Raw genomic sequence first — 20252 nt, 5'->3', positions numbered from 1 at the left:
AATATTAAGGCTCTTGATTATTTTCTGCTTCAAGTAAATAATGCCGTATACTCTAAACGGCTATGTCTGTGACTCATGTATCAAAGACTTCCTCAAGCCTCAGGGTGCTAAATGCCACCCAAGACTATGCAATACTGAGATGGAAAAATATAGTGGAAAGAAATACAAACAACTAATACTTGAGGAAAGACATGCAAGCACCAAAGGTACAAACCTTCCTGAAACAAGCAAGGAGAGTTTATCAATGGAAGTTTTCCCCTGCATGGCATAACAGTGTTCCTTTTCCAAAGTAACCACTTCAGAGCTCAAAGCAATCGTTCTGAAGACAGGCAAAGAGATCCCCAGGGGCTGGAAAAGGGAGCTGTACAGCACTTGGAATTCTCGGGCAAAGGTTATGCTGCGAACTTGATATGCAATATGAACAAATTGCATGAAGCAGATGACAAACAGTACAAAATTCCAGGAAAATATGTCAGCTGCACAGACATCTACCCAAGCCCAGACAGCAGAACAGAGAAAACCCAACCCCAGCAAACTGAAGACATAAAGGAGCCCGAAGAATCCACTGCCACCCATGAAACCTACTACAAACAAAATACTGGCAAGATGATAAATGGCTCCTTCGGCCTCTTGTTTCCAGGTTGTGCAGACTGGGTGTTCATCTATTAGGTTCTTCCATAAAGTTGAATTTCTTTCCATGGCTATATTACTGCCTGCTTCACTTTTCAGTTGACTTTAGATGACACTGAAACAGGTAACTAAGTCCTTTGGTTTTCTTTCCATCATGAGAGTTTTGCTCAGTCTTCACAAAACCAGAAAAAACCTGGACACTGGAGTTGGTGCTGATTAAAGGCTTCGTGTGTATGGATCTTGAAAAACTAAGAATCCCAGGCTCGCTTCTTTAAGTTCATCTGAGCTCCTGATTTGGATCCAGTCCGCAAATATTTTGCTATTTCCTATGCAAGGGAAAAAAAGGTAAAGGATCTAATTAAACAAAAAGAAGAATTGTGAGGTATACTTAATGATCAGCAGCATTACTTAGCAAGCTGACCTCCTATTTTCTATGAACTCAAGAGTATTTTTTTTTTTTTTCTTTTTTTTTTGAGACGAGTCTGGCTCTGTCGCCCAGGCTGGAGTGCAGTGGCCGGATCTCAACTCACTGCAAGCTCCGCCTCCCGGGTTTACGCCATTCTCCTGCCTCAGCCTCCCGAGTAGCTGGGACTACAGGCGCCCGCCACCTCGCCCGGCTAGTTTTTTGTATTTTTTAGTAGAGACGGGGTTTCACCGTGTTAGCCAGGATGGTCTCGATCTCCTGACCTCGTGATCCGCCCGTCTCGGCCTCCCAAAGTGCTGGGATTACAGGCGTGAGCCACTGCGCCCGGCCGAACTCAGAGTATTTTAAGCACAAGTGCTGTTGGGTGTTAAATTTCTATGGTCTAAAAAGTATATTTATTAAAATTAGCTACATATTTTTCAAGGTAGCTAAGTGTTCTATATTAATCTCGTCTCTATGGGAGTGATTCAGTATACCTCAGAATCACTTGGGACAGTGACTAAAAATGTGGGCTGGGCGAGGTGGCGTGTGCCTGGAATCCTATCCCTTTGGGAGGCTGAGGCGGGTGGATCACTTGAGTCCGGACGTTTGAGACCATCCTGGCCAACATGGCGAAACCCCGTCTCTACTAAAAATATAAAAATTACCCGGGCGTGGTGGCGTGCGCCTGGGATCCCAGCTACTCAAGATGCTGAGGCACAAGAATCACTTGGACTTGGGAGACAGAGGCTTCAGTGAGCCGAGATCGCACCACTGCACTTCAGCCTAGGTGAAAGAGTAAGACTCTGTATTAAAAAAATATATATATATTTACACACACACACGTATATGTATGTGTGTATATGTGTGTGTGTATGTGTGTGTCTGTGTGTGTGTATATATATATATAAATTGCAGATTCATGGGCTGCTCCCAGATACATGAATCAGAATCATTGCAGGCGGGGCCCAGATGTTTGTATTTTAAGCTCCCCATGTGATTCTGATGTGTTAATCCATGGTTCTCCATGGCCCACCCTTTGAGGGATACTATCTGATAATAGGTTATTCACCACTTACACATGAATTTGAGGCTTAGAGAGGTCAGGTAATTTATCCCAGGCCACACAGTGGTCACTGGCAGAGCAGAACTTTGGCACTCATGTCCATGTGCTGGGTCCAATCATGTGGCCTCTCATGAAAGATTTTTAAATTTGGCATGATAAGGAACCCTACTGTATCAATAAACATAAGAAACATAATTAGAAGTCACATTCTAAGAGCATTAATTGACTATGAAAATGTTTAATAAATTAGATTGAAATTATTTGAGAAACATAAATGTAGTACTACTTTGTTGTAGTAGTAGTAATTTCAGGTTAAAGTTTGCATCATATGACTAAATAAATATTAATATTCCTGTTACTTACGTATTTATTTACCAGATGGTCAAAAATATTACCAGCTCTGTTCCTCTGCACATATATTCTCTAGCCTTTCAGCCATATGGTGGAAATGCTAATATGTAATCTGAGTCAGGAGAGCATTAGCCATGATGACAGAGCTACAGGATATATGTATCATTTGCCACCCGGTTTCCTAACAATAAATGATTTCAGTGTAAAGCATTCATGACATTGATTTTTTTAAAACCATAGTAACATTCAAAAGCCTTGAACTTGTGTGCTATATTTAGTGTTTTATTTTTGAAATAGATTATTTCCAGCACACCTGTTAATAAACTATCAGATATCACAGATCTTGCCCCATCGGGGAAAAAATACACAGAGGTGAAAATGACTTAGCTGGAGTAAACAAAGATGGAACAGTGTAATCACCAACAGAAGTAGAAATGGAAATAAAGGAGCTGTTGTTGAAGTTCCTGATTTTTCATCTTATATAGTGATTCTTTTCTCAGTAAGTAATGACTTTAAGAACACTGCCAGGTGAATCATTTAAAAAAAAAGAAAAAAAAACTTAGACTTACAACTTATAGTCATATTGTTGTTTTTACTTGTTTTCAATTACATTTCAAACATCCTGCATATCCCTAATTATTCTCCCCACCAATCAATCTATGAGATGATGGTGATGAAATTCAAGACAGGCCAGCATCCTGAACATGTTCAGTTTCTCCTCTTTTAAACAAAGCACAAAATTCTATTCTACTGGTTATGACAACAAAGAAAAAATTATTTTAAAAATACAATGAGTAGTGAGAACTGCAAAATACCAGGCTGCAAATGTCAGTCTCCCTGCTGTTTCAAAAGTAGGGCATTTTAAATCAATCAATTCTTCAGGATACCAAACACACCCACGAAAGCCAGTATTAAAAGGATTTGCTATTGGAGCTCTGAACTTTGGTTTGAACTTCCTTAAAAATTTATATTCCTCAGCGAAATGTTAAATGATGCTAATAGAGAAAGGCCATGTAAAACGTTCGTGGCAATTCAGAAGGGAACTTTTGGGAATCCTGTCTCCTTAAAAATCTTGATTTGTAGGATATATTGGGGCTCCTACATTCCAGGGTCATGACCCATTATGATTATAAGGGGAACTGTGCTTCCGCCTTTTCTAATCTACTTCGTTTCATTCAGCTGTTACCAACCCATCTTTTTATCCTTGATACTGTACCGCTCAATGCAGTGTGCTGACTTGCCCTGATTAAATTACTCCACACCCAGCCCTTCTCCACTTGGTGTGTTTTTATTTGGTCACCAAAACAGATATGCTTTATTAGAAGTGGAAGAACTGACAGGGGCAGGTGATGAGCAGGAGTGTCCTTCTGACATGTGCCAGCAGCACTATATGAATGTTCAACATGATTCATCAACCAGCTGTCTGCCTTAAAGGCCTGTAGGCCTGAGGTTATGTTTTGCGTAAATAAATGTTCACATGCCAAAGTGGCACAATGCATTTCTTTCCTAAGCACTAAAGTTGATCTTCACTGCAAAAGAAGTTAGCACACTGAGCTACAAATGATGAAGACAAACTCAAGTGCAAATAAACACAGTTGTTCCAAGCTCATCTGTTTTTTTTTCTCTTTAAATTGTTAAGATTATGAGTTATACAGGAATAGGAAATGTAAATGAAGATACAAGGGTGCTCAATGACATGCAATGTAAACCTGCTGGCAAATTAGCTAGAAACTACATTTATTGCAATAGAACTTATGCATTTATTATCTCATTGCATCACACTCATTGCCACAAGGGAGGCAGAATCTAAATCATTACGCCCAGCTTACAAATGAGAAAAGAAGGGCACAGATTGGTTGAGTCTCTGGCTTCAGGTAAAAGAGGTGGTGGCATGGAGTTCCAGTTCCCCTCCGCCCCTCTTTAGACCCTCTCCAACATTCAGTGCCAGCTCTCAAGACTGTGAATCAAATATTAATGTTTTGGGGGCCGGGCGCGGTGGCTCAAGCCTGTAATCCCAGCACTTTGGGAGGCCGAGACGAGCGGATCATGAGGTCAGGAGATCGAGACCATCCTGGCTAATACGGTGAAACCCCGTCTCTACTAAAAAAATACAAAAAACTAGCCGGGCAAAGTGGCGGGTGCCTGTAGTCCCAGCTACTCGGGAGGCTGAGGCAGGAGAATGGCGTGAACCCGAGAGGAGGAGCTTGCAGTGAGCTGAGATCTGGCCACTGCACTCCAGCCTGGGTGACAGAGCAAGACTCCGTCTCAAAAAAAAAAAAAAAAAAAAAAAAAATGTTTTGGGGAACCTAACTGGGATATTCTTCCAGGGCTGCTTTGCCAAGAAAATAAAAATCCTGACCATGGATATTTCAGACTTACCCTAATATGTTCTTGTACTGTTCAGTTTGTAACTCTTAGAATATTGCTGGGGACACAGAGAGCTGCTCATGAATAATTTGCTGTATTATTCAATATTGACTGGTTTCCTCTCCTAGACTGAAATTCTAAAGGGCAGCAGGGGCAAAGACAAATGCTTTTGTATTTCTGAGCCCTAGCATTCCATAAGTTTGGCTTAATACATTGGTATAGAAATGCAAGCACTCTGCCTTCTCCCTTCTCACTCTATCCAATGTAACAGATGCTGTAACATCTTCTGTCATCTATGGGCACAGAACTGGGGAGATCCAAATGTCCAAGATGTTTAAGTGCAAAAACACAGAGGAGCTGGGGCATCACTTTTTCAAAATGCCTGGCACAACCCCAAATGCATAAGGGAATCCTTTTGTCTGTTCACAACCTTGAACTCCTTAAGAACAGTTTAGTGCTTTGATTAAAAACAACAACCCGGGCAGTCAGTGGTATTGAGTGAGTTTTGGTTGCTAAGCAACCCACAAACTCAAAATTCCATCAATATTCTACTCATTAATTGGGATCAGCTCTCAACTTTGGCATGTGCTCCCTAAGCTAAATTCTCATTTCTTAAGCTGTTTTTTTCGACTTGTCCTTGAGGTGGTATATTTACCCAGCAACTATGTGCCAGGCATATTTTTAAAATTATCTCATTTAACAACCCCAGGAGGAAAGTACTATTATCTCCATTTTACAGATAAGAAAATTTAAATTCAGAGAAAAAGTAAGTTGTTCAAGGCCACATTGCTTATAATGGAACTAAGATTGCACCCAGGTCTGCCTGATTCCAAAGCTCATAGTCTACACCACATTATTTTCCTTCCACTACAAAAAGATTTAGAAAATGTAGCTTTAGCCTCCTCTCTGCCACATAGGTGAGCTCTGGCATGTTAATTCATCAGTAAAGCAGAGGAAATATCATCCTATTCTATCTACCTAAAGAGTACTGGAGGTTGAAACAGAAATCTATATTAAATATGATTTGCAAATTTGAAAACAATATAGAAATAGCATCACTATACTTGTTGGTTTTGTGTTACAGAGTTGGGCCATTAGGAGAGTATAGTTTTGTTGGTGGTGGTTTGTGTTTTTTTTTTTTTTTTTTTTTTTGAGACAGAGTCTCGCTCTGTCATCCAGGCTGGAGGGCAGTGGTGCAATCTCGGCTCACTGCAATCTCCGCCTCCCGGGTCCAAGTGATTCTCCTACCTCAGCCTCCTAAGTAGCTGGGATTACAGGCATGCGCCACCACCCCAGCTAATTTTTGTATTTTTAGTAGAGATGGGGTTTCACCATGTTGGCCAGGCTGGTCATGAACTCAACCTCAAGTGATCCGCCCGCCTCGGCCTCCCAAAGTGTTGGGATTGCAGGCATGAGCCACTGCACCCGGCCGAGAGTATAGTTTTCAAAAACCTTCTTTCCCCCAGATGATTACAACTGAAGACAGAAATACTGATGAGTCACTTTCGGCTGCTATCAATCTTTAAATTATAAATTCTAAACTTAACTCATTTCTGCAGGGGTGATCTCTTATTCTCCCCTATCTTGTGTGTTCTGACTTCCTACTGGTGGTAGATACAGACCAGTTACCATGCTACTCCTAAGTCTTCATTGTCTAGTGGTCAAAGAGCCTGTTTCTGGGAAGCCATCATCAATCTTCTACCTCAATGTTTAGTGCTTCCTAAACTGCAAGGGTGTCCTCAGATCACCTGCATCAGAATCACCTGGGTAACCTGTTAAACATGCCCCTTCTCTGGCCCAACCCAAGAAAACTGAGCCAGACTCACGGGAGTAGGACCCAGGAAGATAATTTCTAATAAGCTCTCAGTTGATTCTTGTGCACACTAAAGTTTGACAGGCATTGTTTTATGCTATCCCTGAATGATGTCTAATTACCCTTGCCAAACATGTTTGTAGGACTTCAGCTTTGTCCATTTTTGCCTGACAGCTGGCTGTCCTTCCATGCTGATTACTCAACGTCATGTGCTTCCGTCCTGTTTTCTGTTGGTGGGATGTAGTGCTGGTGTTAGCTCACCATTCTCTTATCTAGTCTATCCAGCTTGATTACTACTCAAGAGAAGGGTTCTAGTCTTAGCTGTATCCCTAGATAGCTAGGGATTTTAATCTCCTTAGACTGGTTTCTTCATTGGTAAAATGAAAGAATTGGACATCATAAGAGCTCTAAAATGACATGACTCCTTATGATGTGGAGTAGAAGATGATTCCAAACATAGGTCAAAATATAGAGCCGAGTGGCAGAACTGCAGGTCTTTTTTTTTTTTTTTTTTTTTTTATTATTATACTTTAAGTTGTAGGGTACATGTGCATAATGTGCAGGTTTGTTACATATGTATACTTGTGCCTTGTTGGTGTGCTGCACCCATCAACTCGTCATTTACATCAGGTATAACTCCCAATGCAATCCCTCCCATAGAACTGCAGGTCTTAACACCAGGTGTTTGGGGCCCAACTCCAGAGACTGTTACTTAATTGGCCTGTTTTGTCAGCGGGCTACTAAATTTTTTCACAAACTTCCCAGGGATTTTGATGTTCAACCAGGGTTAAGAACTGTTGAACAAATCTAAGAGATAGGAAGGAGGTGACAGGTGGGGGCGGGGGAGGGAAAAGAGACACCAGAACATTCCACATAATAAAGGATCTGGATTATTAATCCTTGTTTTTAAGGAGCTGGAAAGGTACATTTTCTCTTCATGTGTTCTCACTTCCATCCTTTGCCCTGGTGAAAAGATGTTTTCCTTCCGTACACTCATCAGTCCAAGAGGGATGAAGGCTCGTGGACATTTTGCAGCAGCCTTTCCTGACCATGGTAGCTTGAAGTGCATCTTGTAAGCTGAGTTTTTAATGGCCTTTATTATCTGTCTACATAGCCTCCATCATAGATTGTGTCATATTGACCATTATGTATTTTTCCTTTTTAAAGCATCACAATTTTTTAATTTTTTTCAGTTGGTTTACATATTCAAGCATTAAAAAAATGAGCTTAGGTGGGGTGTGTGTGTGTGTGTGTGTGTGTAGAATAACAGCTTTAATGATCATTGTGTGTGTGTGTGTATATATATATTTAAATATATTTGAAATATTCCCCTGTCTAGCACAAAGTGGTCTTTAGTAAATTGCACAAGTAGAAAAACCGTGTTTGAAATAAGCTTGGGAATAAGGGTTAGTAAGTCAGAAAGCTCCTGAATCAACAGTTTAGTTGTTGAATTAAAAAGAAAAAAAAAAGGAAGCATGTATTAGACTATGAAGAAGAAGTGAAAGGATCTATTGAGACAGAGGAACAAAGGAGGGTTGAAGACATTTTAGAGTTATGCAAGATCTTGAAGTTAGGGAATAAGTCAGAGGAAAAAGGAACTCAGTTTTAGCCATGTTTAATCTGATTCTCTGAGTCTAGCAGAATTTACAGCAGAGGATAAAGGGTAGGATAAAGGGAGAGAGAGTTAGCAGTTACTATCACACATCACACAGGTCAATGCTAAATAAAAACTGGGGTTGTTAAGGTTATTGAAAAAGAGCACAGGGAGAAATGAAAGTCTTCACAATAGATTGTGAAGACTGTATAAAAGTAAAGAATAGGCTGGGCGTGGTGGCTCACGCCTGTAATCCCAGCACTTTGGGAGGCTGAGGAGGATGGAACACTTGAGGCCAGGAGTTCAAGACCAGCCTGGTCAACATGGTGAGACCCCCATCTCTACTAAAAATACAAAAATGAGCCAGGTGTGATGGTGGGCACCTATAATCCCAGCTACTTGGGAGGCTGAGGCAGGAGAATTGCTTGAACCTGGGAGGCAGAGGTTGCAATAAGCTGCAGAGTGAGACTCAGCCTCAAAAAAAAAGTAAAGAATAAGTCATTAATGTTTATATTGATTACATATTGAAATGATAGGTTTAGAAATAGTGGGTTAAGTAAAACCTATTATTAAAGCTGTCTTCACTTGTTCTTACTTTAAAAAAATGTTGCTTATGTGACTTACATTATATTTCTATTGGACAATGCTGGTCTAGAGTCTCTCAAGTAACAGAAGAAATGAGAAGACTTGGCATAATGCTATGCAAACATTGCATATGTATAATGCATAAGTGTATAAATGTGGAAGAATTATCCAAGATTCAGAACAGAGTGTTGACGGAAATGTAAGTGGTATTGGTTACAATATTCATATGCTGCCATCAGTCAGATGTTACCCAAAGCATAGATGTCACCATCTGGTTTCTGCCTACAGGGGTGGCCAACCCCAGTATAGCACTTGGCTCCTTTATCCTACCAAGGGAAGTATCACTTTTTTCCTTTTGCCTGAGGAGAGTTCCCCCTTCCCAAGCAATTATATTACACGGTTTAATTTTCTCATTTCATCTTCTGATGTGGATTCCAGAGTATCCATGCCAGCCTTTGCTTTCACACAATACTTGGAGACTCTTCATGTACCACCAGTCTCTTAGGCTGCAGCATGCCTTTGATCCTCCTTATCAATGAGATCTTGGAGTCTCCTTGAGACTTGAGGAAATCAAAGACCATGCGGACAGGCTACGCTGGACATTTTTCTGTTCTCATGTCTCAGCTAACATCACATTAATCTCTACCCATGATTTATCTCTCATTTTATCACATACTGTGGCAGGCAGAATTCTAAGATGCTCTCAACATTCCTGCCCTCCTGGTATACATGCCCTGTGTCATTCCCTCTCCTTGAGTGTGGGCAGAACCTGTGAATGGAATGGGATAGATGCTCCCTTGATTAGGTAACATTATACGGCAAATGGTGGTGGAATAGTCACTCTCATGATTATGTTAAGTTATATAGGACTCCATCATAGGACTGGAGAGAGATTGGATGTCAGAGTGATCGATGTGCTCCTACTGGAAGAAGGCGAACATCCATACGTGAACTGCCTGTGGGGTTTACAAGGAAAGGAACAGCAGGCAGCCTCTATGAGCCTGAAGAAGTCCCAGCCAACAGTTAGCAAGATAACTGGGACTTTAGTACTACAACCAGAAGGAACTGTATTCTATGAACCATCTGAGAAGCGTGGAAGAGGACCCTAAACTCCAAAGAAGAAGCTCAGAGTGTCTGACAGCTTGATTGCAGGCTTGGGAGGTCCTGAGCAGAAGATCCAGCTCAACAGTGCCTGGACTCTCAACCCACAAAAACTGATAACAAATGTTTATTGTTTTAAGATGTTAAGTTTGTAGTCATTTTTTATACAGCAACAGAAAACTGAACACACACATAAACAGTTATAAGTACTCACTGTATATGAGGCTTTTCATTAATCTAATAATCTATATTTTACAATGGAATTAGAATATAGATCTGTGAAGCTGAAGACACTCAATCCTTCCTAGATTTAAATCAGGAAAATCAGGTGAGAATCGTTCCTTGATAGAACCTGGAAAACAAGACCCTATGAGAGACGCTGGGAATTACATTAAATTCACTGTGGTTCCCAGTGTCACTGAAGAGGTTTTCCTTTCATAGAGTCAGGTAGTCACCATACCGTTAAGCATTTGAACACATGGTAACTTCCAGAAAAGTTATGACATTCATATACCAATCTCCAAAATTCCTGGAATAACATGGTTTTCATGGTTGATCAGTCAGTTCTTTGTAACACTGAGCCCTAAAGATAGGGCAAATACTTAACTGTTTCAGATATATTCAGAGATTGACACTCAAAATACAGCCCAGAGAAACTCAAAATAATTAACCTCTGCATTTCTTCAAATTGTGTGACGCCACCAAGGCCAGACGACTTCAGCATTGGGAAGGCAATATCCAGCTCTCATCTTCTTCATCCTCATGTGCTACTACTAGCATCTAGCATTTACTGAGCAGATAGTTTTATTGTCCAGTTTTTAAAGACGAGAAAATTGAGGTATTAGGAAAGTTAAGTTGGTTGCCTAACAAAACGCGAATGATAGAGCCCAGATTCACTCCCAGGCAGGCAGATGCCAGTGTCTGCTCTCTTCACCACCAAAATATCCTGCTACATGTATAATTTCAACAAATATCTGGATTTACTGGAACAAAACAAATCAACAACATTCTTATTTTCTTTCTTCAGTTTAGATTCAATAATTTAAATGTCTTCTTAAGAAACTACAGTTTTTTGAGGCTCAGAGGGCTAGGAGGGTGTGTCCTACAAGTTGAGTCACTCAGCCCTATAGTTGCAAAAATCCTTAATTTGAAGAAGCAGCAGTAAATCTCTACTTCTCAAGCTTGCCATTAGACTGTTTTAAATAATTGACAGGCTCTGCTCAAGTTCTTCTCCATATCCTGGAAATGGTTAAAGGCATAAGCAGGAAGCCACTCCCTTTTGATGAGCTGCTATGACATCATGCAGTAAGTTTACTAAAGAGAGATTCCTGATGAAAGATGCAAGAGAAACTAGATACATTAAGCAGTCGTTTCTTTATATGAATCAATGGTAGACACCTGTGCTTTCCTGTACTCCAAGTGACCTATATGCAGAAAATGAACTCACTTTTTCTATGTTTAGATCAAGTCCTCAAGTTCCTTCCTGGCAAACAGCCCTAACAAGATCATGTATGATAGCTAATTGGCCATAATCTCTGCCTTTTCTTTTTTTCTGGCTAAATAACCAGGTGGACTCTTTTAGTAGAGAGAATGCCAGATGTAGATGTCACCCTTATTGTCTCGACAGCATGACACTTAATAGCACTCCTACGCTACTTTAATCAAGTAGAGTCAATTCTACTGTAACACAACAACATATGTGATTCTGAACAGTCACTGCACTATACTAAACTGTGCAGTAACAACCACAGGGCTCACAAGAAAATGGGGTTAGGGATATAACACTTTAAATCTTCATCAGTGGCACATTCTTTAAATGATAGGAATTTAATAAAAACAATAGCATAGTTCGTTCTATCTATCTATCTATCTATCTATCTATCTATCTATCTATCTATGTTAAATGGTTTAACATACACAAATATGGCACTTGATCTTAAAAAAAAAAAAAGGCCAAAATTTTGCTAGGGAAGTGGTATGGGAATGGTTGCAATTTGTGAGTTACGATGAAGTGGTGGAAGAAGGAATAAAAAACTGCACTCTTTCTCAGCCCTTAAATCCTAGAATGAGCATGTTTTTATATAGCAAAGTTCACAAGTGTGAAAGGACAGCAAAGTATAAATTTTCGGAATAATACATGGCAAACCAAGAGAGCTGGTAGATGTTTGAGAAGTATGTGTTTGCATTTTGCATTTTGTGTATCCCTACATAGCTTAGGTCAGCTAGTTGCAATTTAATGCATTCACCCAGTGTTTCTTCTGGGTAAAACATGCATAAGCAAACACGAAAGTTGTATTATGCCCAAATCATTCCCTAATATATGTCAATTTTGTTGGAATAATGCTTACTTTCAAAACATGCATTATAACATAATTAACTGTATCATTAGCTCTCAAATGGCCATAAAAATATTGTCAATTAATATATGCAATAATTCAGGGCCAGGTATAGTGGCTCGTGCCTATAATCCCAGCACTTTGGGAGGCCGAGGTGGGAGGAGTGCTTGAGCACAGGAGTTTAAGACCAGCCTGAGCAACAAAGTGAGACCCCAGCTCTACAAAAAATAAAAAAAATTTGGTGGGCATGCTGGCATGCACTTGTATTCCCAGCTACTCAGGAGACTGAGGCAGGAGAACCACTTAAGCCCAGGAGGTCAAGGTTGCAGAAAGCTGTGATCATGCCACTGCACTCCAGCCTGGGTGACAGAGAAAGACCCTGTCTCAAATAATAATAATAACTATTATTATTATTCATTAAAATCCTGTCCTCATGGAGCCTGTATTTTAGTGAAATTCAAATGTTAACACCATTTAAGTCATTTTCAAAACTGAGATCTATTTTAAATATTACTAAACATACACTTTATCTAGAAATAAACTACCTAACACTTATTTTATTTATTTTATTAAATTAGAGATGGAGTCTCCCTGTGTTGCCCAGCCTGGTCTTAAACTCCCAGACTCAAGTAATCCTCCCACCTTGGCCTCCCAAAGTGCTGGGATTACAGGCGTAAGCCACTGTGCCCAGCCATTAAAACTCATTTAAAGTCAGTTGTTGCATACTAAATTTTAAATAAATGCTACATTTTAAAGCAGTCTAAAGTCTTTTTTTTTTTTTTTTTTTTTTTTTTTTTTGAGACGGAGTCTCGCTCTGTCGCCCAGGCTGGAGTGCAGTGGCGCGATCTCGGCTCACTGCAAGCTCCGCCTCCCGGGTTCACGCCATTCTCCTGCCTCAGCCTCCCGAGTAGCTGGGACTACAGGCGCCCACAACCGCGCCCGGCTAATTTTTTGTATTTTTAGTAGAGACGGGGTTTCACCGTGGTCTCGATCTCCTGACCTTGTGATCCGCCCGCCTCGGCCTCCCAAAGCGCTGGGATTACAGGCGTGAGCCACCGCGCCCGGCCAGTCTAAAGTCTTAATGAGATTAGAATCATTATCTTAAATTTCCTTTCATATCTGACCAAGTATTGATCAAGGATGGTCCACTAGTTGGTGGGTTTCCATGCATTACCAAGATTTAATATAAACTTGAAAATGAATACCAACAACAGAAAATAAGCTGAGATTCCACAAAATACATTCCAAACAGAATGTTTTAAAAGGCTTCTGTTTATCTCTTTTTCTCATGAAGGTTAAATTTCCTTTTATAACAGAGGGAAAAAGGTACTATCTATCCTTCATGCATTGTGACTTCCAGAACAATTATAATGTAAAATGTATATGGAACTTGAATTCTAACACCACCCCTTCTCCATCTTGAATGGAGGAATAAGTAATAACTACCAGCATCTTTTGAGTAGCAACCCTGTGTCAGAACCCGCGTGGACTACTACATGTATATTATTTCATAGCTCCAAAAATACTGGGGGCAGGAGGGAGGGATAGTTGTTTTCCTATTTTTCAAGCAAGAAAACCTCTTTAAGAAAGACTTGGCCAAGTTAGAATCCAAATATCCTCATACCTAACATGCTTCTGTTTATACCATGCTACACTTTCATTTATAAATCAGTTACATTTTAATCATTTAGACAAGTACGTGAATGAAGAAAACAGAGGAGAAATTAAAACAAGATAATATAATCAATATGGAGAACAAAGATGAGACAGTGTAAGAATAATTGGTGTCTTTGAAGTAGAGAATTACAAAATGGGAAAGAAAAAGCATTTATAATGGGAAAAAAAAAACCCTGAAATTAAGAACAACAGATTATTCCAATAGAAAGGATAGAAACAGAAGGAATGCACCAGGTTCCATGAAAAATTGATACAGAGCTTAACAATGATATAGCCTGAATTATTACACTTCAGGAATAGAAAGGATACTTTAGGACTCCAGGCAGAAAAAGCAAATCAATTGCAAGGAAGAAATTTTTTTTTAGATGGAGTTTCCCTCTTGTTGCCCCTGGCTGGAGTGCAATGGCACAATCTCGGCTCACTGCAACCTCCACCTCTGGGGTTTAAGTGATTCACCTGCCTCACCCTCGCAAGTAACTGGGATTAAAGGTGCATGATACCACATCTGGCTAATTTTTTGTCTTTTTAGTAGAGATGGGGTTTTACAATGTTGGCCAGCCTGGTCTTGAACTCCTGACCTCAAGTGATCTGCCCACCTTGGCCTCCCAAAGTGCTGGAATTACAGGCGTGAGCCACCGCACCCAGCCAGAAATTTTGAAACCAACCTTAGACTTCTCTACAGCCACATTAGATGCTAGCAGTGAATGGAGCAAGGGCTATATAATCCGGAGGTAAGGAAACTGGCTCAAAAATGGTATAGCCAGCCAAATGGTCATTCAAGTACAGATGCTCCCCAATGTACAATGAACTCATGGTAAGTTGCAAATATCATAAGCTGAAAACACATGTTGGACTTATGATATTTTCAATTTATGTTGATGATGTGTTTACTTGGGTGTAACCACACCAAAAGTTGAGCATACTGAATGTGTATTGTCTCTGCGCCGTTATAAAGTTAAAAAATGGTTAAGTCAAACCATTGTGAGTCAGGGACTGTCTGGAAAGAAACACGGACATTTCAAACATAAAAAGACACCGGAAATGAGCCCTTCTTGGAAACAAACACACACATTGACAAAATCTAGCCAATCAAAGGATGAATCAAAAGTTGATACTTGAGATGCCATGGTAAAAGAACCAGTGATTCATCATGATTTCATTTAGTTATAAAACTGAGAGTAAATTATATCTGAAATGACCAGGTGTGGTGTCTCACACCTGTAATCCCAGCACTTTGGGAGGCTGAGGCGGGTGGATCACGAGGTCAGGAGTTGGGAGACCAGCCTGACCAACATGGTGAAACCTGTCTCTACTAAAAACACAAAAATTAGCTGGGCGTGGTGGTACACGCCTGTAATCCCAGCTACTAAGGAGGCTGAGGCAGAAGAATTGCTTGAACCTGGGAGGCTGAGGTTGCAGTGAGCCAACATTGCACCACTGCACTCTAGCCTGGGCAATAGAGCAAGACTCCATCTCAAAAAAAAAAAAAATTGTATCGGAAATGAAGTTTACAAAACCCAATGCAAATGTTATAGATCCTCACAATATAAACATATTTTTAAAATTGGGGCTGGGTATAGTGGCTTCTGCCTGTAATCCCAGCACTTTGGGAGGCTGAGGTGGGAGGATGCCTTGAGCCTAGGAGTTTGAGATCAGCCTGGGTAACATAGTGAGACCCTAACTCTACCCAAAAAAAAAAAAAAAAAAAGCTGGGTGGTGCGTGCTTGTAGTCCCAGCTACAAGGGAGGCTGAGGTGGAAGGACTGCTGGAGCCTGGGAGGCTGAGGTTGCAGTGAGCTTGATCATACCACTACACTCCAGCCTGTGTGACAGAGTGTGACCCTGTCTCCAAAATTAAAAAAAACAATAAAAAATAGGCCGGGTGCAGTGGCTCATGCCTGTAATCCCAGCACTTTGGGAGGACAAGGTGGGAGGATCACCTGAGGTCAGGAGTTTGAGACTAGGTTGGGCAATATGGTGAAACCCCATCTCTACTAAAAATACAAAAATTAGCCGGGTGGCATGGTGCATGCCTGTAATCCCAGCTACTCAGGAGGCTGAGGCAGGGGAATCGCTTGAACCCAGGAGGCAGAGGTTGCAGTGAGCTGAGATCGCATCACTGCACTCCAGCCTGGAGTGACAGAGCAAGACTGTCTCAATAAATAAATAAATAATAAACAAATAATAAAAATTGGGATATGAGAAGTGAAACTATAGGTAATGTAAAAGTGCCTAGTGCGCCATCCTTTATAATAGGGAGCCTCTGTCTAAATTAATGTATGCTTTAAAAAATCTTGATCTCAAGATGTATTCAGAATCTTTTCTCTTAGTTTGGAAGACTTGTTTAGAACCTGTTATCTCTCAGGACGAAGAAATACTGATGTCAAGTTCAGCAATTCCTTCACTTTCACTACAGTTTCTTCTGTTAAAAAATCATAATTTTTTTATTTTAAAAAGCATATATAGTATCATCCTGTTAAAACTTTAGATAAATTTAACAGTTTACCTGAACAACAAACAACTCACGAATCAGGCAGCACTCAGAACCAGAAGAGGTTCACAGAGCTCTATCCAGCAGCATGAGCTGCAGTTTTATAAACTGATCACAGAAGTAAAAAACCAAAATCACTCGATTGGTTACAGCTCTGCATCTGCTTTATTTGGGCATGGTGTGATGAGCTGGCTGCCTGTGATTGGCTGAAACTTGGCTATTACAAAAAATATACTCGAGTTAGATTTGTTTGTTTATGTACAAAGTTAGTTTTCCACATAGGAACTCAAAGTAGGGAGAAAGCCTCAGGCCAATGGCGTCCTGCTTATTTAACAATTCTATTTTTTATAAAAGCATTTCTTTTTAATCGATTGACATTCTTTTTTTTTTTTTTTTTTAGACAGAGCCTTGCTCTGTCACCTAGGCTGGAGTGCAGTGGTGCGATCTTGGCTCACTGCAACCTCCACCTCCCAGGTTCGAATGATTCTCCTGACTCAGCCTCCCAAGTAGCTGGGACTACAGGTGCGCACAACCACGCCTGGCTAATTTTTATACTTTTAGTAGAGACAGGGTTTCACCACGTTGTCCAGGCTGGTCTCAAACTCCTGACCTCAGGTGATCCGCCTGCCTCAGCCTCCCAAAGTGCTGGGATTACAGGCGTGAGCCACCAAGCCTGGCCAATATATCCTATTTGTATAAAAATAGAAAGATATATGCAATGATTTTCACTTCATGTTAAAGATGAATATGTCTTGATGGTGGTATAGAAACTATTTTTACCTTTTTAAAAATAGCTGCATTATTTGTATTATAATTATTTTGGGAAACAATATGGTGACTGTATATCAATGTAAAAAAATTTTAAATATAAAAACTTCAAAAAATCCATGAACCCAACAAACAGAATTAACAAACATCAACACTGTCATATTTTCTTTAGATTGTTTCATAATAAAGAAAAATTCCACACAAAAATTTGAAGACTGCCATGGATTGTTCTCCAGGACCAGTGGCTACCCATCCACTCCCTATATAGTACATAATTTATATTTCTTTAAATATTCACTAATTTAAAAATACAATGTAAAATGAAACATACAATATAAAATGAAATTCTGGACTAGAAATAACGCAAAGTGTTGGGTTTTTTTCAGATTCGCACTTAAATTTTTTTTCTGATAAATAATTTTGAACACACACACAAATAGCGAAAATAGTATACAATAAATTCCCATATACTTGTTACCCAGATTCAACAATTATCAAGATTTTGCCACACAGAATTTTTGAAATTAAAAGCAAAAGCTGTTATCTACAATTCAGCTGCAACTTGTTCAGCTAGGAAACAAACACCTTCCAAGAAGACAGGAAGAACCAAGATTAGCTGTGCTCTTTTCTCTGTGGAGGTACTAGTTCCTACAAACACAGATCCATTCAGGAGTCACAGCACCTCTGAAACCTACATATTATTGTCAGCATTGTTCAGGGTGGAAAATGAAGCTCAGAGAGATGGAGATTCTTCTATAAGCATAGCCAGTTGCTTGTCCTTCCAATACTACTACCCCACAACCCCTTCCTTCATGATCCCATCCTAGCCAATTTCAGTGTGCCAGAGTCACTGGAGGTTATTACTCTGTTGAAGAACACAAAATAAGAAAGTATTGCTGTAAGTCTGTGTGAATTAATCCCTGGATTTTCTGGTTTGGAGGAGGACCCTGCATTTTTACGGGTAATTTCAGTCAGGAACTTTTGGTTATTTATTTATTTAATTTAGAAAACACATAATATAATTTTACCTGTAAGACTTTTTCTTATAACTACTTAGATAAAAGGGAGAAACATTTTCTCTCTTCCTTTAAAACAATCTAATCAGTGATTCAATATACTCTTCTGTTAATTGGAGGGAAATTCATTCTCTCGAGAGAGCTCATAATCCCAGCTGACCAATGATCATAATTACCAAATGTGATCTCAACTGCAGTTTATAGACTTTCAGATCTATCATGGATATTTCCAAAGCAGTTTTGAAATTTCTTGTCTGCCATGTTGCTTATGTGTTACGCTCACATACTGTAGCAAATGCTTCATAACATTCTTAATTTTTCCTGGAGACTGTTTCAAAATAAGCAGGCATCAGTGCTCTAGTGTGTCAACCCTATCTACTGTGTCAATCCTATCTAGTGTGTCAGTCTTGTGGTGAAAAGTATGGGATTTTTGTTTCCCATGACACATTTTTATTTAATAGCATAGAATGTAACCATTTAGAGGCAGAGGATGCACCATGATTCAGCTATTTTGAGGGACTGATATGATTAAAGAAACTCAACTATCAAATATTTCCCATTTAAATGTATAAAATTTTGAGGACAGAGAATATCTTAGATTTCAATTAATATTTGTATCCCAAACTCCTGAACACACACACACACACACACAATTTTTCAGGACAGAAAAGAACCTAAGAGATATCTGGAATCTTAGATCAGTCAGAGCTCTTCAATTTGCAAATACGGAAACTGAGATCCAATTTTTTGTTTATATTTTCTGCCTCACGTAGTTCTTGTTTGGCTTTCTATTGTCACAAAGAACAATGCCAAGTTATTGTACTCTCACAAGAGGATATTTTCACGCAACAGTCTGTAGAATTAAAAACAAGAAGAAAAAAATAGCCACCTTAGTATGAACAGGCAACAATAATTTTTTAAGGCTGCTATAAAACTCAATTGCAGTTTGTTGGCTTGCAAATTCAAAATATCTAACTACCGGTATTAGAGTGAAAAGTCAGGAAGCAACGAAGTTTAGTAAATCAAATTGAGTTCAAAAGTGGGCTTCTAATTCTACTTTTCCATTTATTATTTACAAACAGAATTTTTCACTGTCTGCAAATGTCTTCTGACTAAATTTTTGGCACTGCCCCTTACTGTATTTTGATTGTGTCTTTCATCTTTGCCTAAAATACAGACCATCAAAACTATACCACTGTAACCGACATGGTGATAAGACAACTTAGTAATTGGCAAATTTCTTTTTTGGCAGGGGATCCCCAAATAGAGAAAACAGGTCAGCGCGACCTTTGATGAGGCACCTTTTTCGTACCCCCAACTCTGTGACAACAGTGTGAGAGCAATGACACCAGTCAGGCCCTCTGCTTACAGCCAGGGGAAAGGAAACTCCCGGCGGTGGCATGACTTCCCCAGGAAACCCAAGACTGACAAGGGCCCCTAGGAACGGCTTTTCTTCCTTGCAAACCTGGCCTGTTTATTTGGACTCCAGGGGCCAGAGTAGGACCTGCGGGAGAAGATCTGGGAGGAATATTCCCCCAGAAGCCTCTAGGGCAGACGACTCGCGTTCTCCAGGGGTCGGCGCGGATAGGAACCGCAGCAGAGGACACCCCTAGACTTCCGAGCTGCGAGCGGCTGCGCAGACGGGACCCCAGACCCCGGACCCTAGGGCGCGGAGTTGACGGGAGCCGGGAAGGGAGCGGCACGGGCGGCGCGGGCAGCGCGGGAACGCGGAGCAGCTAGACGCAAGCGCTCGCAGGGGTCGCCGGCCCAGCAGAAGTCGCGCCCGCTAAGTTGCCCGAAGCGGCCGCGAGGTGTGAGGGTGCGGACAGCTCGGAAGCCGGCGGCCGCAGCGGCCCCGGGCTCACCTTCTTACCTTTCCTTCCCGTTCCTGCGTGGAGCTCCAGCCCGGCGCCCGCAGAAGTTTACCGGCGGAGCGCGCTGGACGCGGGTGGCCCGCGCGGACGCCCTCAGCACCCGCTTCGCGAGTGCCTCGCCGCCCACCCCGCGGCGCCGGGTGCAGCGTGACCGCAGCGGGCTCCGGAGCGGCGCGGCGGC

General features: G+C 40.7%; 1 protein-coding gene across 2 annotated transcripts in view; it reads right to left on the bottom strand.

The window, feature by feature from the left end:
- Positions 1-20252, bottom strand: part of LOC105478782 (popeye domain cAMP effector 3) — a 23171-nt gene extending 2919 nt beyond the window's left edge. Inside the window, exons 1-3 of one of the 2 annotated variants that reach the window (XM_071096673.1) lie at positions 20071-20144; positions 2113-2267; positions 215-956 (exon numbers count right to left, since the gene is read on the bottom strand). In XM_071096673.1, the coding sequence (XP_070952774.1) occupies positions 215-699 (485 nt within the window). In that variant the 5' untranslated portion in view covers positions 700-956; positions 2113-2267; positions 20071-20144. Of the gene's footprint in view, positions 1-214; positions 957-2112; positions 2268-20070 lie in introns of both variants that reach the window. The other variant, XM_071096672.1, reaches the window with a different exon arrangement.

This window comes from Macaca nemestrina, chromosome 5 (assembly GCF_043159975.1).
Source record: "Macaca nemestrina isolate mMacNem1 chromosome 5, mMacNem.hap1, whole genome shotgun sequence".
Classification (NCBI taxonomy): Eukaryota; Metazoa; Chordata; class Mammalia; order Primates; family Cercopithecidae; genus Macaca; species Macaca nemestrina.
Note: the sequence above shows the minus strand (reverse complement) of the source record. Positions and strands in the feature narration are given on the sequence as shown.